This window comes from Pristis pectinata, chromosome 32 (genome assembly GCF_009764475.1).
Source record: "Pristis pectinata isolate sPriPec2 chromosome 32, sPriPec2.1.pri, whole genome shotgun sequence".
NCBI lineage: Eukaryota > Metazoa > Chordata > Chondrichthyes > Rhinopristiformes > Pristidae > Pristis > Pristis pectinata.
In genome coordinates, this window is record NC_067436.1 from 18,205,506 (window position 1) to 18,223,230 (window position 17,725).

General features: G+C 50.8%; 1 protein-coding gene across 1 annotated transcript in view; it reads right to left on the reverse strand.

Annotated features, from left to right (window-relative positions):
- Nucleotides 1-1,802: 1,802 nt before the first annotated feature.
- The window catches only part of tp53bp1 (tumor protein p53 binding protein, 1), a 69,473-nt gene continuing 53,550 nt past the window's right edge, over nt 1,803-17,725 (reverse strand). The window contains 10 exon segments of the mRNA XM_052042646.1: nt 1,803-2,159; nt 3,274-3,419; nt 6,414-6,613; nt 8,942-9,036; nt 10,392-10,604; nt 12,612-12,788; nt 14,978-15,008; nt 15,010-15,170; nt 16,297-16,564; nt 16,566-16,715. Coding sequence (XP_051898606.1) covers nt 1,972-2,159; nt 3,274-3,419; nt 6,414-6,613; nt 8,942-9,036; nt 10,392-10,604; nt 12,612-12,788; nt 14,978-15,008; nt 15,010-15,170; nt 16,297-16,564; nt 16,566-16,715 — 1,629 coding nt within the window. The 3' untranslated portion in view covers nt 1,803-1,971.

Below are 17,725 nucleotides of genomic sequence, written 5' to 3' on the forward strand. Positions count from 1 at the left end.
CCCTGTAGAACATCACTGGTCACAGACTACACTTTGACTTCTATGAGCAAGTCAATTTTGCATCCAACCTAGCAACTTACCCTGGATCCCATGGATCAGCCTACCATGAGAACCTTGTCAAATGCTTTACTGAAGTCCATGTAGACAATATCCACTGCCCTGCCCTCATCAGTCACCTTTGTCACTTCCTCAAAAAAAAACTCAAGTCAAATTTGTGAGACCTAACCTCTCGTGCACAAAGCCATGCTGACTGTCCCTCACAAGTCCATGCTTTTCCAAGTATGGGTAAATCTTGTCCCCAAGAATCTTCACCAGTAATTTCCCTACCACTGACGTAAGGCTCGCCAGCATATAATTCCCTGATGCCCTTCTTAAACAAAGGAACAACATCAGCTTTTCTCCAGTCTTCTGGCATCTCACCTGTGGCTAGAGAGGACACAAAGATCTGTCAAGGCCCCTGAGATCTTTTTTGTCACCTCAGTATCCTAGGATAGATTCCATCAAGCCCTGGGGACATCATTCTTAATGTTTTTCAAATCACACAATACCTCTTTTTTAATATTGACCTATGCTAGAATATCAACAAACCCAAGTCCTCCTCCTTGGTGAATATTGATCTGAAGTACTTTTCAGGATGTCACTCACTTCCTCTGGTTCCAGGCAGAATTTCCCTCCTTTGTCCTTGGGAAACCTACCCTTTCCCCAGCTACCTCTTATGTATAAACTGCCTTGGGATCCTCCTTAATCTTACTTGCCAAGGACATCTCATGTCCCCTTTTAGCCCTCCTAATTTATTAAGTTCTTTCCTCCTTCCTCAAATCTGTAGCTGACACACACAAATGGAGCTTGCAGCCAGGGATGGGGTGTCAGTGATTAAACTGATTTCATCCATGGGGCATGGGGGGGGGGGGTGGGGGAAGAGAAGGGAGTAACAATCATAACAATCATTTTAAATTAACTCTGCTACTGCTCCTCCTGCCAACACCACGGCTTGCCCTTTAATATACAAAGTACAAATCGAGCAGGAATGGGCTGCTTAGCCCCATGGACACTGCTATTTGATGAGATCAGTGCTGATTGGACAGTCACCCACAGCCCCTATCCCTGCTCATCAAGAATCTACTACCTGTGCCTTAAAAATATTCAAAGCCTCTGCTTCCCCTGCCCTTTGAGGAAGTTGGTTCTAAAGATTCAACCCTCAGAAAAAAGTGGGCCACCCTTTATTTTTAAACAGTGACCCCCCTGTTCTTGATTCTCCCACAAGAGAAAACAGTCTCCACTCCCACCCTGTCGAAACTCCTCATGATTCACTCAAGTCTCTTCTCCCTCTTCTGAACTCCAGCAGATACAAGACTAGCCTGTCTAACCTTCTGTCCGAAGACTGACAGCACATTCCAGGTATCAAACCAGTAAACCAGCTTCCAACACACATCCTTCCATTAAAGAGACCCAATGCTCTACGTAACTGCAGCATAACCACAATTCCTCTCACACTAGAACCTAGAACAGTACAGCACAGCACAGGAACAGGCCCTTTGGCCCACGATGTTGCACCAAACTAATTAAGCTAATGACAACTAATAACTTCTGCCTGCGTATGGTCCATATCCCTCTGTTTTCTGCCTGTTTAAGAGCCTCTTAAATGCCTCTATCCTATCTGTTTCCACCACTATCCGCGTGGGCTGGGGTGCGGACGGGCAGAGACATTCTAACCTTAGCTGATACATGAATAAAAACAGGCAGTTTTTTTAAATAAAAAAATTTAAAACTGACAGAAAGGCAGCGAAACCTCACAGTTTATTCTGTTATTTTTTAATAAAAATGAAACCAATAAAACTATGTACATTTTCATACATGCAGTTACAAACACAGACAGTTAAAAGCTTCTAAAATGTAAAACAACGGCACAATTGATTGGCGGTTGGGGGAGCGAGGGGGGGAGAGGTGGGGGTGGCACCAAGCACCCTCCTTTTAGCTGGGTTTGTAGGTGTGTTTGTACATGGGGTGGCTGTTCTGACTGACCCTCTGTCCGGTAACCAGGCTCTGGATGACCCACTCCTGTGAGACCACGGGCACAGCCAGTGACTCCGCACACTTCAGCAGTGATGGGGGGCAGGAGAGGTCGGTCACCACGATGTCAAAGATTCCCAGCGGGACGTCTGCAAGGTCAGAGGAAGAGAAACATCCAGTCAACAAAACACAGTCAGCCTCAACACCGCAGCAGGTGACTGCAAGCTGGGTTCTGTCCCGAAATTCACGGTGGGGCGACCTCTGAACTCAGGTCATCCCGAGCAAGGGCAGCACCCTGGGCAACAGGTGCTGAACTGTGGAAGTAGCACTAGGCTGGCTGAGCAACACGGAGAGGGAGCTTCACCCTGTGTCTGACCCCGGGAGCGCGTGATGGGACGGTGCGGAGGGAGCTTCACTCTACGTCTGACCCCAGGAGTGTGTGATGGGACGGTGTGGAGGGAGCTTCACCCTATGTCTGACCCCGGGAGTGTGTGACGGGACGGTGCAGAGGGAGCTTCACCCTGTGTCCGACCCTGGGAGTGTGTGATGGGACAGTGTAGAGGGAGCTTCACTCCGTGTCTGACCCCAGGAGTGTGTGATGGGACAGTGTAGAGGGAGCTTCACTCTGTGTCTGACCCCGGGAGTGTGTGACGGGACGGTGTGGAGGGAGCTTCACCCTGTGTCCGACCCTGGGAGTGTGTGACAGGACGGTGTGGAGGGAGCTTCACCCTGTGTCCGACCCTGGGAGTGTGTGACGGGACGGTGCGGAGGGAGCTTCACCATGTCTGACCCCGGGAGTGTGTGACGGGACGGTGCGGAGGGAGCTTCACCCTGTGTCCGACCCTGGGAGTGTGTGATGGGACAGTGTAGAGGGAGCTTCACCCTGTGTCCGACCCCGGGAGTGTGTGACGGGACAGTGCGCAGGGAGCTTCACCCTGTGTCCGACCCTGGGAGTGTGTGATGGGACAGTGTAGAGGGAGCTTCACTCCGTGTCTGACCCCGGGAGTGTGTGACGGGATGGTGCGGAGGAAGCTTCACCCTGTGTCTGACCCCGGGATTGTGTGACGGGACGGTGCGGAGGGAGCTTCACCCTGTGTCCGACCCTGGGAGTGTGTGATGGGACGGTGCGGAGGGAGCTTCACTCCGTGTCTGACCCTGTATCCGGGTAGTGTGTGACCCTGAAACTCAGCATCAACACAGCTTCCAAACCCCAACTCCTCCCCTCCCAGGGGCAGTGCAGCCCGCCGTCGGCCAAACTCTCACCCTTGCCGTGTGCGGTGGGGTTGTGCTGTCGGACTGATGTCGCCCCTCCCATCATCAGGATCTCCGGCCACAGGCTGAGGAAGTTCTCCTGTTGATCCGAAACCAGCAGCATCTTCATGTTCTTGAACGGGGTGGTCCGCGGGTGCCTGTGGAATTAGGGAGAAGGGGCAGGGTGAATGAATGGGTGTGGATTATATACTGGTGAAGAAGGTTTTTTTTCCCTTGCAGACCTGCTAGGCCGAGGGTGGTGGGAGATGAGGTGGTACAGGCTGCTACCACAAGGGGACGGGAAAGTACTGGGGTAAATGTTATGTTAGGTTTTTGAAGGATATAAAAAGGAACAACTTCTTGGTGCAAATTGAAATCTTCCCTTAGGGTGGCTCGCGACCCGTGCTAAGACACAGAGAGAAGGCTGTCGGACTCCTGAGCTTCCCTCCAGCATTATAAAAATTGATTGGTTGATGTATTGTTTCTTTTAGCCCTTTTTTCTTTTCTTTTTCACCTTTTTATTAATTTTCAAATTAATACAGATTAATATATAACATCAATGATTATACATGTGATACAAAGAGATCGGGAGGGCAATCATGACCTATATAATCATAAAGAATAAAAAATATACTCTAGACCCCACAGTCTACTAGTAAACAAATATAATACAAAAAAAATCAAAAGGGAAGGAAAAAAATTTATTGTATAATTAAAAAACCCAAATCAAAAAAAAATTATAAATAATAAATCGAACCAACTAAAAAAAATTTCAAAAGAGAAAAAAACTGGACTGATATTCCTCGATGAAAAAAAAGAGCATTGTTATGTCGTCAACTCCGATCCTCTAAATTCAAAGGTTATTGAAAAGGGATCTATATCATATGAAAACATTGAATAAATGGACTCCAAACTTCCTCAAATTTAAGCGAAGGATCAACAGTGCCACTCCTAATTTTTCTAAGTTTAAACATGATATAGTTTGAGAAAACCATTGAAAAGTAGTGGGGGGGTATTGGATCCTTCCACTGAAACAAAATGGATCGCTTGGCCATTAATGTGATGCAATCATACGGCAAGCAGAAGCAGATAAGTGGCCAGATTCCATCCTTGGTAGCCCAAAAATTGTAGTGATAGGGTGAGGTTGTAAATCAATATTCAATACAGTTGAAATAATGTTAAAAATGTCTTTCCAATATTTTTCCAGAAGAGGGCAGGACCAAAACATATGTGTCAGGGAAGCCACCTTCGACTTACATCTGTCACATATAGGATTTATATGGAGATAAAAACAGGCTAGCTTATCCTAAGACATATGGGTCCTGTAAACCACCTTAAACTGTATCGAAGAGTGTCTGGCACACACTGAAGATGTGTTAACTAATTGAAGAACTTTCTTCCATGTCTCTGTGGGTAAAAGTATCTGGATTTCTCTTTCCCATTCATTCTTAATGGACATATTTTCATAACTAGATCATAAATTATTGCTATCAAGCCCTTCTGACAGGGGTTAAAACCTAAAACTTTTTCCATAATTTCAATTTTATATGGAGTCGGAAAAGAAGGTATAGTAACTTTTAAAAAATTTCTAACATGTAAATATCGAAAAAAGCATGATCTAGGCAAATTGTATTTATTCGACAACTGTTGAAAAGATAAAAACCAGTTATCAATGAATAAATCACGAGAGCATGTTATTCCCTTCATTTTCCATAAAGAAAAAGCTAAGTCAATTCTAGATGGTTGAAAGAAAAAATGGGACTTGATAAATTAAATTTGTTCAATCCAAAAAATTTACGAAATTGAAACCATATTTGTATTGTATGTTTAACTATTGGGTTCGTCAAATGTTTACTCAATTTAGTAAGTGCAAAAGGGAGTGAGGCTCCTAAAATAGAAACTAATGAAAATCCTTGTACTGATTCATACTCAAGGTATACCCATTTGGGACATTGAATTACACCTAAATCTTGTGCCCAAAAAATTAAATATCTGATATTAATCGCCCAGTAACATAAAGTTAGGCAAAGCCATACCACCATCCTTTTTTAATTTTTGTAAATATTTCTTACTTAACCTTGGGTTTTTATTCTGCCAGATATATGAAAGAATTTTAGAATCAATAGTGTCAAAAAAAGATTTCAGGATGAAAGTTGGAATCGCCTGAAATAGATATAGAAATTTTGGTAAAATATTCATCTTAACCGCATTAATTCGGCCTACCAATGACAGAGATAATGGGGACCATTTAGTAAATAATTGTTTAACGTGATCAACTAAAAGTAGCAAGTTAACTTTAAACAAGTCCTTGTGCTTCTTGTAATTTTAACACCCAAATACATAAAATAGTCAGTTACTAATCTAAATGGTAATTGCCTATAAATTAGGGTTTGCATATTTAATGGGAAAAGTTCACTCTTATTAAGATTTAATCTATAACCAGAAAAAACACCAAACTGAGCAAGCAGTGATAATACTGCGGGGATAGATTCCTCCAGGTTAGAAATATAAAGTAACAGGTCATCTGCATATAGAGATATCTTATGAATCCCCTGTCCATGAGTAATACCAAATATGTTAGACCTTTTTTTTTATTATAGTGGTTAGTGAGTAGTCTATATATAATCCTAATAAAGTAGTTTTGAATAACCTTTAATATGTGTATAGTGTTTCCTTTGTTTGTGAATACCTCTTGCTGCTGAATCAGGAAAGAAGGAATGAATTTTAAAATATTTTTGTTACAGTGCGAGAGAGGGGGCAGAGAGAGAGAGGGGGGGCAGAGAGAGAGAGGGAGAGAGAGGGGGGGAAAGGGAGAGAGAGAGAGGGGGGGAAGGGAGAGAGAGAGAGGGGGGGAAGGGAGAGAGAGAGAGAGAGAGAGAGCAGGAGAGAACGCACAAGGGAGCACACGAGAGGGGGATTAGAACGGAGAGTAGATGTGTCAGCTGGGAGTGGAAGATTAAGACCAGACAAAGATTTAAATTGCTTTGATTAGGTTTGAGGTGTTGCCAAATGTCCCGGAACACCTGAGGGAGGTTTAGCCGAGGCACAATACGCAGGCTGCATTAGAAGGTTACTGGGTGGGTTTGCTCGGTCTCAGTGAACATCAGCGAGTACAATTTCTACTGAACAGGAGAGTAAACACGTCCTCTCACCACTCCAGGATGCGGTCTGCCTCGACGCTGTACCCAGCAGGGAGCATGTAGTTCTTGTAAGGCTGCAGCTGATTCGACAGGCAGCTGTCACGCACCCACAGGTTGGACACACATGGCACTCCGCTGGCAATACACAGGAAGTACTTCTTCGTTCGACAATGCTGGTCTGCGATCAGCACACACTGGTAGGCAGCCTTACACTGAAACACAACAGGCAACGAAAATCTAAACAGCCCCGCCGCTGTGGAAATAAAACACAAAAGCTCTGCAAACACTCAGCAGGTCAGGCAGCATCTGTGGAGAGGGAAACAGAGTCAAAGTGACTCCGGGTGGCGGACCGGTTGAGTGTAGACAACAAATGGAGAAGTTGGGTTGCAGGAGAAGAGTTCGAATGCTGGGGTGCAGCCCTGGGCTGGGAATTCTCATCCCTGTGCCAGACCCGCCTGCATTTGTGTTTGAGTAAAAACAGCACCGTAACTCCCCACCAAACCGGACAGTCTAGTCGTGGGGAGAGGGACAAGGATAGGGTCACATCGCACCGAAACAGGCCTCTCGGCCATCGAGTCTAGTCTGACCAACCAACCACAAACACCAATCCCATTTTACTCTCCCCACATTCCCATCAACTCCCCCCAGATTTTACCCCTCACCTACACACTGGGGCAACACACAGCAGCCAATTAACCTACCAACCTGCACGCCTTTGGGGTGTGGGAGGAAACTGGAGCAGATGTGTGCGGCAAGTGGTGTTTTATTTTTAAAATACACAGAGAGCGGTGGGTGCCTGGAATGTGCTGCCAGGAGTGGTGGTGGAGGCAGATACAATAGAGGTGTTTAAGAGGTTTTTAGACAGGCACATGAATGCGCAGAGAATGGAGGGATGTGGACCACGTGCAGGCAGAAGGGATTAGTTTAATTAGGCATCATGAGCTTAATTAGTTTGGCACAACATTGTGGGCCAAAGGGCCTGTTCCTGTGCTGTGCTGTTTTATGTTCAGCTGGGGGAAACCCATGTGGTCACAGGGAGAATGTGCAAATTCTACACAGTGCCGGAGGTTGGGATCGAACCTGGGTCGCTGAAGCTGGGAGGCAGAGGCTCTACCCATCGTGCTGCCCACTACCCATTGGTCAATGCTTTGTGACTCCACTCCAGGGCTGGCAACACCAAGTCACAGGTTTAAACCCCACCGCAGCAGATTGACTGTAAAACTAAAGGGAAGAGAGGGGTTTAAGAGAGGAACCCCAGAGCTCTGGCACTGCTAACGTGATCATTCCGATTAAAGCTGATGAAAAGAATGGGTCTCTCTGTGGCAGGGCCGAGAGGTGTTGGGTTGCCGCATCGTCCTGTTTGCCTTGTGGTCTGGGGGAAGGAGATGTGCAAATCCAGCCTAGTGTAGCCTGAAGGTAATGCCAGGCCAACAGCTGACTTTGTAGAGACCGAGTTCAGAGGCAATGTTCCTCCTGGCTGGAGAGTCCTAGAAACAGCGTTGCAGTCTCAGAACAGGACTGAGATGTGGAGGAAACCCTTGACCAAGAGAGTGGTGAACTGTTGGAATTCTCTCCCCAGGGGGTTCAAAAAACACAATCGACAGATTTCCGGACATTACAGGAATCAAGGGATATGGGGATAAGGCAGGAAAACCCGGGTAGGTGGTCAGCTATGACCCTGTGGACTAGGCTTGAGGGGCCGAGTGGCCTCCTCCTGCAGTTTCTTATAAGGGGCGGCCACAGAGGGCAGCCTCACCAGTGATACGCACGCACCCCGAGTGGGAGCAGAGGTGCTCGAGCTGCGGAGGGGAGGGGGGTACGGGGTCAGGGAATGAAGGGTGTTCAGTTCACCCACTGAGGGAGAGGGTTCACACTCCCCCTCTCTCCAACCAGCGCCTCACCGGGGCGTGACATTGCCAGGTGCTGAGGCCAACAGAGCAGTGGAGGTGGTGTGAGAGGTCACTCAAAGAGATTACTAGATAAGCATATGGAGAAATTTAAAATAGAGGGATATGTGGGAGGAAGGGGTTAGATAGTGTTAGGTGAGGTTTAAAGGTCAGCACAACATTGTGGGCCGAAGGGCCTGTATTGTGCTGTACTGTTCTATGTTCAAAGCCCAAACACACTATCACAACATGTAGGTTTTAGGGAGCGAGAGGTGGAGGGGTTTGAGGAGGAAATGAGGTGAGTTGGGGGACAGTTTAAAGGAGACATGCTGGATGGGATAAAGAGTGGTGGGTGCCTGGAACGGGCTGCCAGGGGTGGTGGTGGAGGCAGATACGACAGTGGTTCTAAGAGGCTGTTAGGTAGACACATGAATACGCAGGGAATGGAGGGAGATGGATCACGTGCAGGCAGAAGGGATTCTGTTTCATTCGGCACGGACACTGTGGGCTGAAGGGCCTGTTCCTGTCCTATGGTCCATGAAACGTCAGCCCGAGCACTCCCATCACACTTGGCAGAGCCCTGCTCGCTCCGCTCCCTCCCGTGTCGGATTCTGGCCAGCAGTGAGGTCCTCTACATCGCTGGGCCCCTCTCACCTGGGCTTCGTTGAAATCCTGGAGGATGTATCCCCCACCGGCTCGGAGCTGTGACTCTGTGTACTGCTTATTGTAGGCTGCAGTCTCCACGTACTCTAGGGTCAAACAGTGACATAGTAAGATCCCAGCCCATCATCCAGCATAGAGAAGACCATGGTGTCTTATTATACTCTTCCCATTCACTCTCCCACCGTTACCCTCTTCTCCCCGCCCCACCCCCCAGACCCCCCCTCACCATAATGCCCTCTCCCCAGCACTCGCCCCCGCACCTCCCCCTTTCTGAACCAATTCCCTTTCAACTTCTCAACCAATCACCTCTTTCACATCCCCTCCCGGTGGGGCTGCCACGTTCTTGGACCCTTAGCTCTACCTCTTCCGTTATTGTCACTTCAACATTTCGTCTGGCACTACTTCAGTGTGCGCCACCCCCCCGCACCGCCGCCGCGCCCCACACCGCCACCCCCTGCACCACCGTCCCGCACCATTCTGCTGTTACCGTGCCCGTTGCTGTATTTATTGCAACACGCAAAGGCGCTGGAGGAACCCGGTGGGTCAGGCAGCATCTGTGGAGGGAAATGGACAGTCGACGTTTCGGATCGGGACCCTTCATCGGGACTGCCGCAACAGGTTTGATCACAGCCTGTTCCCTCCCACCCCTTACAGCAGACTCTTCACCGAGCAATGCCAATAGTCCCAAATCTTGCACCCCAACCTGATGCCCTGCAAATCTTTCCATTTACAATATTTATCCACTTTGTTTTTGAATGCAATGTGGAGTTACTTTAAATGCATTATGTGTTCGTACATTATTTCTTCATGGAGTTACACAGCACGGAAACAAGCCCTTTGGCCCGACTCATCCATGCCCACCTGCCCACCAAGGTGCCTTCCTCAGCTGGTCCCATTTGCCTGCATTTAGCCCAGTCCTGAGGGTCTCGACCTGAAACGTCGACTGTCCATCTCCCTCCACAGATGCTGCCCGACCCACTGAGTTCCTCCAGCAGTTTGTGTGTTGCTCCAGATTCCAGTGTCTGCAGTCTCGTCTTCATTTCGCTGTATTTATTATTACTATGTACACCGTTTACTCTGTGAGCTTTGCGTGAGCAAGGAATTTCATTGCACCCTGGTTTATGTGACAATAAACTAATCCGAATCCCAATTTCTAAGCCCTCCCCTTCTCCTGTTCTCATCTCCGAGATCCCCCTAGTCCACTCCCAAATTCTCCCTTCTCCCGTGTTCCCCCCCCTCCCTGTGTTCCACCATGCACCCCATACTCTGCCCTGTCCGCTCCCCCCAACTGTGTACCCCTGGCTGCTCTGCATTCTACCCTCTCCCTCCTCCCCACATTCTTCTCCCCAGAGCCTGTACCCCTCCCTACACCCGCTCAGGGACTGGATTGGGGGGGGGAGGGGGGGGCGGGAGAGAGAGAGAGAGAAAGAGTTCCACTTACCCTCATCCTCCTCACTGCTGAGCGTTCCGTCGCGCTGGGCGGGTTTGTTCGTCTGCCGATCGGACTCGGTTGCCGCAGTGAGGATGAAGGCGTAGCCCACGAAAAGGGTGGGGCTTTTCGGCAGGGGGCCGTGCTGCACTTCCACTGAGGGGCCAGAGCCGCTGGACACATCCCCCTCCGAGGGGCTGGCAAACCCGCTCGGTTTCGAGCTCCCTGCGGGACCGACACCACAGCTCAGACACTCCCACAGAGCCCATGGCACAGAAACAGGCCCTTCGGCCCAACTCGTCCATGCTGACCAAGATTCCCATCTTGGCCAGTCCCATTTGCCCGCATTGGGCCGTAACCCGCTAAACCTTTCCTATCCATGTACCTGTCCAAATGTCTCTTAAATGTCATTATTGTACCTGCCTCAATGACTCTCTCTGGCAGCTTGATCCACATATGCACCACCCTCCAGCTCTCACCCCTCACCCTCTGCAATCCCACTGCTCCTCGGGGTGTGCTGCTTCTCCAGAATTCTCCCCTGGATCCATTCGGAACTGTCTCTCTCTCCCCCTTTGGCCAATAGCAAGATATCTTGCCCATGTCCACCCAATCCAACCCTTTCATTACCTTGCAGGCCTTCCATGTACTGCTGCCCAGGAAGCTTCTCAGTTCTGGCCAGATGTCCTTTCTCCATAAACAGGAAACCTGAAGCAGTAAGAAAAGGCCACTCGGCCCCTCAAACTACTCCATCATTCAGCAGGATCGGCTGCCTTGAGCCCACCCTTCCACCTGATCTCAGCGTCCCTCAGTCCCACTTCGTGTCCAAACCTCAGCCCTGATTGAACACAGCAGGGAAGGAGCCCAAAGATTCACGGCCCTCAGAAAAGAACATTCTTCTCACCTCAGTCCCACCTGGGCAAGCCCACAATCACTGAGTCATGCAGCAGAGAAACAGGCCATTCGGCCCCACCATGTCCACACTGACCAGTGGACCATCCACATTAACCCTCCATGGACTCTGATTATGCTGGCTGCTTCACCAAGGAAGCGAGAGGTATAGACAAAGACCCCACCCAGCCGGGTCATTCTCTCTTCTCTCCCATCAGGCAGAAGATACAGGAGCCTGAGGGCGCATACCACCAGGCTCAAGGACAGCTTCTATCCCGCTGTTATAATGGTTCCCTTATACGATAAGATAGACTCTTGACCTCACAATTTACCTTGTTATGACCTTGTATCTTATTGTCTACCTGCACTGCACTTCCCTGTAGCTGTGACAATTTACTCTGTATTCTGTTATTGTGTTACCCTGTACTACCTCAATGCACTGTGTAATGAATTGACCTGTACGATCGGTATGCAAAAGTTCTTCCACTATACCTCGGTACAAGTGACAATAATAAACCAATACTTGGCCTGTGACCTTCTCTGCCTGGGTGATTCAAGTGCCCATCTACACACTTCTTAAACACTGTCAGGGACTCTGCTGCCACCTCTCTCTGGCAGTGTGTTCCAGGTACTCCCCGCTCTCTGGCTGGAAAGGGTCCCCCTCAGATCCCCTCTTACCCTAAATCCACGTCCTCTAGTTCTATTCACCCCCGATAAGGGATTAGGTTTTGTGCAGCCTACCCTATCTACACCCCTCATAATTTTATATTCATCATTCAGGATCCCTCTTAACCTTCTCCTCTCCAGGAAGAACTGACCCAGCCGCTCCTCGTAACTAAACACTTCATCCCAGGGAACGTCCTGGTGAGTGTCCTCCGCACCCTCTCCTCTGCAATCACATCCTTCCCCATCCCGTGACCATGCCTCTGGCTCACGGTTCCCTGCTCAGAGAAGGCAGCTCAGCGGAATCAGAATTATCATCACTGACATATGATGTGAAATGTGTTGTCCTGCAGCAGCAGTACAGTGTAAAGACAAAATCTATAAATTACAAAAATAAACAAATAGTGCAAAAAAAAAGGAATAATGTCAGTATCCTGGGACAACCTCTGATATTGGATCACGTGACGAGCAACTGGACGGTTTTTTTGGATTGGATGCGTTTTGGACAACTACAAAAATTGGATGACTAATCAACAGGGAAACATGGGGAAGAGCAGAGGAGGGAGCCTAACTGGCAAGCTCCTCCAAAGGGCTGGCACAGGCTAGATGGGCCGAACGTTTTACCCTTCTGTGACAGTTCCCACAAACCCAGCTGGACTGCCGAACATCGAGGGCTGTTACCAGATTTCCCGGAGCCTGGCTTGCGTCCGCGTTTTGCCGGTGACCGTTCTTCGTCCGAGCTGAGGAGCTTCCTCTTCCCCGAGAGAGGTGGGGCCCGGGGGCTCTCCGCCTGCTTCCTGGTCGGGGTGCTCGCCCCGACGTTACTCCGTCGCTTTCTCTTCCCCTCCACCAGGTTATCTGTGGGCGCAAGTTCAATCTCCCGTTACTGCAAGCCGGGCAAACACAGACATGCCACCAAGAACCATCTGCATTCACGTAGCATCCGGCAGAAACCGACCAGGCCACAGGGCGAGACATTGGCACAGGTCACCAGTGTTTCAAGGAAGGCAGGGCTGCTGAGATCAAGGGAGGGGGTTCCAAAGCTCAGACCGGGGCAGACGAGGATAGAAAGATTAATACCAGGTCACAAAAACAAACTGCTGGAGGAACTCAGTGGGTCAGGCAGCGTCTGTGGAGGGAAATGGACGGTCAACGTTTTAGGTCGAGACCCTTCATCAGAAAAAACAGACATGTCACCAACATCCACAGACATGACGTCAGATGTGGTGTCTCAACCCAAAACGTCAACTGTTTATTTCCCTCCACAGATGCTGCCTGACCCGTTGAGTTCCTCCAGCATTTCGTGTGTGTTGCTCCAGATTCCAGCATGTGTAGAATCTCTTGTATCTCTGCAGGTCGAGCAGCATCGGTGGAGGCAGAGAGTGGTTGACGTATTGGGTTAGACCCTGCATCAGGACTGAGAACGTAGAGGGGAGATAGCCGGTATAAAGAGGTGAGAGGGAGGGGCAAGGCAGGGGCTGGTGGGTGATAGGTGGAAACTGCCCATCTCCCCTCTACACGCTCAGTCCTGAAGCAGGGTCTCCATCTGAAATGTCGACCATCCCTCTGCCTCCACAGACGCTGCCTGACCCGCTGAGTTCCTCCAGCAGTTTGTTCTTTGCTCCAGATTCCAGTGTCTGCAGTCTCTTGTGTCTCCATAACACTGGGTTATACCTCAAGTGGAGGAGCGCAGAGATTTGGGAGATCCGGATCCAAGGGAAATAACCGGGGATCAGGACACAAATCTAACAGTAACCATAGATTAACATTTATATCACAACACATGCACTATAAACATACGCAAATCTAGAGGAAGAAGAAAACAAGCAATTGTAAAACAGTAGTTAGCCTTCAGCCAGGGATCGGTTAGAGCACAGAGGCCTTGGGAGGAATATGAAGATTTAGCAATGACGGGAAGGGAGAGGGTTAACGGAAGATGCAAGAGTGATCAGCGTCACCAAGTGTTTCTGTTGGGTGGTTATGGGGACTGTTACCACTGCAGAGTGGGGCAGTAACCGGGGCCACACACTAAAGTTCAGTGAGTCTCCAAGGTGAGAAGTTGTTTAGATCTGGGACTTGCTGTCTGAAAGGACGGTGGGAGCAGATTCAACTGGAGCTTTCAAGCAGGGAAGAGCCGGTAACTTTGTCCGCAGAGTCGAAATGTCTAATAGTAGAGAGCATGCATATAAGGGGAGAGGGGTCAAGTTTGAAGGAGATGTGCGGGGCACTTTTTTGTAAACACAGAGAGTGGTGGGTGCCTGGAATGCGCTGCCAGGGGTGGGGGTGGAGGCAGATATAATAGAAGCGTTTAAGAGGCTCTTAGATAGGCACATGAATGTGCAGAGAATGGAGGGATATGAGCATTGTGCAGGCAGAAGGGACTAGTTTAGTTAGGCGTTTTAATTAGTTCAGCACAACATCATGGTCCGAAGACCCTGTTCCTGTGCTGTACTGTTCTATGTTCTGGGTCTAACCTTGCAAACCTAATCCAGTACGGGCAGTAAAGGTGTTTTCACCAAACGTTAGCAGCTGATGGCACTAGACATGCAGGGGCCATGGTGGCCGCTCCCTCTCAGATGGTACCTCCCCTCTTCTCTCCAAGGGATTTCACTCACCGCCAACTGAAGAGATGGGGCAGTGCCAAGTGCTCCCCAAGCCTGGCCAAGACATCCAGCCCCTGTAGCAACCTGCCCCGCATCAGGGCCAAGGGTTCAAGGACGTGCCTTGCCCACAATTCCCACTGCCAGTTCAATAGCCAGAGAGCAGTGACAAGACAGCACAATGGTGGGTGGTCAGTAAAACAGTGGTTAGGCTTCAGCCAGAGAGGAATGTGAAGATGCAGCAGTGACTGGAAGGGAGAGGGTTAACGGAAGATGCAAGAGTGAGCAGCGTTACCAGGTGCTTCTGTCGGGTGGTTATGGGGAGACTGTTGCCACTGGAGAGTAGGGCACTAACTGAGGGATCAGTGAGTCTCCGAGGTGAGACATTGCCCGTAGGTGTACAGAGAGTGTGGAGGGAGCAGTGCTGGGGTGATATTCCCCGCTTACCCAAGCTGATGTCGGCTGCCATAGCCAGGGTGTGTACTGGGCTCGCAGGGGTCGAGGCCGAACTGCTCCCGTAAGCGGTTGCCCTGCTCCAGCGAGAGGATGACCGCCATTCGCTTGTACCACTTCTGCACACCGTCCTTCTCGATGCAGTAGAAGAACTCGTCGGGCTCCTTCCGGTGGGCCCTCACAATACCTGCGGGTGACAGCGGGTCAGAGCGAGGGGTCTCTGCGAAAGTGGCATCGGCCTTTCACCCAATGGGCCGGAGTGCGGTGGGGTCTCGCTCACTTCCACTGACCCACACATCGTCCGAAGCCTTCACCCAACAAAAGCTCACCCTCACCCTGCGCAGTATCTCCCCCCACCCCCTCAAGAGCCTTCCCTTCCGTTCCCTCCTCCCCTCCCCACCTCCCAGACTTGCTCCATCTCCAACTTGCCCCCACTTCTGATGGTTATTGACCATGAGCCTCCTTTCTCCCTCCTCAGATGCTGCCTGACCCCAGAGTGTTTCTAGCACTTTCTGCTGCCACTCCCAGATTTCCAGCCCCTGAAGTTTTTTTCTCCCCCTTGACTTTGTAAATCCAAATGCCCTGAAGGTTTCAATACCATTTCCTGCTCAGGAGACTGAAGAAATTTGGCACGTCCCCTTTCACACTCACCAACTTTTATTGATGCACCATAGAAAGCATCCTATCCAGATGCACCACGGCTTGGTACGGCAACTGCTCTGCCCGGGACTGCAAGAAACTGCAGAGAGTTGTGGACAAGCCCAACACATCACAGAAACCAGCCTCCCCTCCATGGATTCTGTCTTTACCTCTCACTGTCTTGGTGTAGCAGCCAGCATAATCAAAGACCCCACCCACCCGGGTCATTCTCTCTTCTCTCCTCTCCCATCAGGCAGAAGATACAGGAGCCTGAGGGCACACACCACCAGGCTCAAGGACAGCTTCTATCCCACTGTGATAAGGCTATTGAACGGTTCCCTTATACGATGAGATGGACTCTTGACCTCTACCTTGTTGTGATCTTGCACCTTATTGTCTACCTGCACTGCACTTCCCTGTAGCTGTGATACTTTACTCTGTATTCTGTTATTGTTTTTACCTGTACTACCTCAATGCACTCTGTACTAATGCAATGTAACTGCACTGTGTAATGAATTGACCTGTACGATTGGTTTGCAAGACAAGTTCTTCCACTGTACCTCGGTACAAGTAACAATAATAAACCAATACCAAAAATTTCCTGCTAAGCCAAACCAAATGGGCTGTGGTGAGATTCAAACTGGCGCTCCCTGCCTCGGACTCCACCGACGTACCTGCGCTGAAGTACTCGTCGTCAGACAGGGCCGTCACCTCGGTCTCCACGGGGATGGGGTCACACAGCAGGATGTCCTTGCCCGGCACTTCGCACTCGTAGCCGTCGTCGAACAGCACCTTGTACTTGCCGTCACCTGAGTCCCGGGTGATGGTCCCCGAGTAGAAGTAGCCGTTGGAGGACCACTTGGCCACCACCCGCAGCCCCACGAAGCTGCTGCTCTGGGAGGCTGGGAGCTTGGGCTCAGCGGGCGACAGGGCCTGGAGGGGGGGGGATCTCGGGGGAGCCTGAGCGGGGCAGAGGGGGGGCGGTGGCCTTGTCAGGGGGCCGGGCCGCGATGCGGGTGTACTGCTCCTCCTCCGGGGACGTGGCGCTGGACACATCCTCCCCCCGCGCACGGTGCAGGGTGTGCATCATCTCCCGGGGGGAGAACGGAGGGAGGGCAGGGGGCAGGAGGGGGGATGGAGGGAGAGGGAGGGGGCAGGAGGGGGCACAGGGAGGGTGAGTGGGCACGATGGACAGAGGGAGGGTGAGGGGGACAGGGAGAGGGAGGAGGCACAGGGGGAGACGGAGGGTGAGGGAGGGGTTATGGGGGAGGGGTTATGGAGGGAGGGGGGATGAGGGCGGACAGAGGGAGAGGGAGGGGACAGGAGGGAGCATGAGGGGGACGGAGGGAGGGGGGGCACGAGGGGATGGGGGGAATGGAGGGAGAGGGAGGGGGGACCAAGGCAGGAGGGGGCGTGAGGGGGAGCGAAAGGAGACAGAGGGAGAGGGAGGCGGCGCAGAGCGAGAGGGCAGGAAGGGATGCGAGGGGGAGTGAGATGGAGGGAGCACAGAGGGAGGGGGCACAAGGGGGTCGGAGGGAGTGGGAGGGGGGTTTTGGAGGTGGTGGAGGGTGAGAGGGGTAGGAATGGTGCGGGTGGAGAGAATGGATACAACAAGAGTAAAAGGAACGAATGGAACTGAACACTTCTCCCTCCCACTCCCCCCAGTGCCACCACCTCCAACGTTCCATCATTCCCCCTCCCTCCTGAGCTGCCTGTGAGAACCTCAGTGGCCGGGATATTTTGGGAACTGGTTTCCTTGTCTGTGGGGCTTGGGCCTTGACAGTTCCCCTCTGTATCCCCGTGTCAGCCCAGTGGGCAGCTGTACTGAGGCAGTGATTAGGGCTGTGCCGGTGGGTTCAAGAACTGAATGGGTGAAGGGAAGTCGCTGTTCCTGAACCTGGTGGTGTGGGACTTCAGGCTTCTGTACCTCCTGCCCGATGGGAGCTGCGAGAAGATGGCACGGCCCGGATGGTGGGGGTCACAACCGTGAACTGAACCACCCTGCCTGGGACTGGAGGGAGCCGGAGACACACAGCGCAGCAAGCCGTGCACAGTAAAACTCCGATAATCCGCTATCCCACGATTCAGAAACCCCAGGTGGTT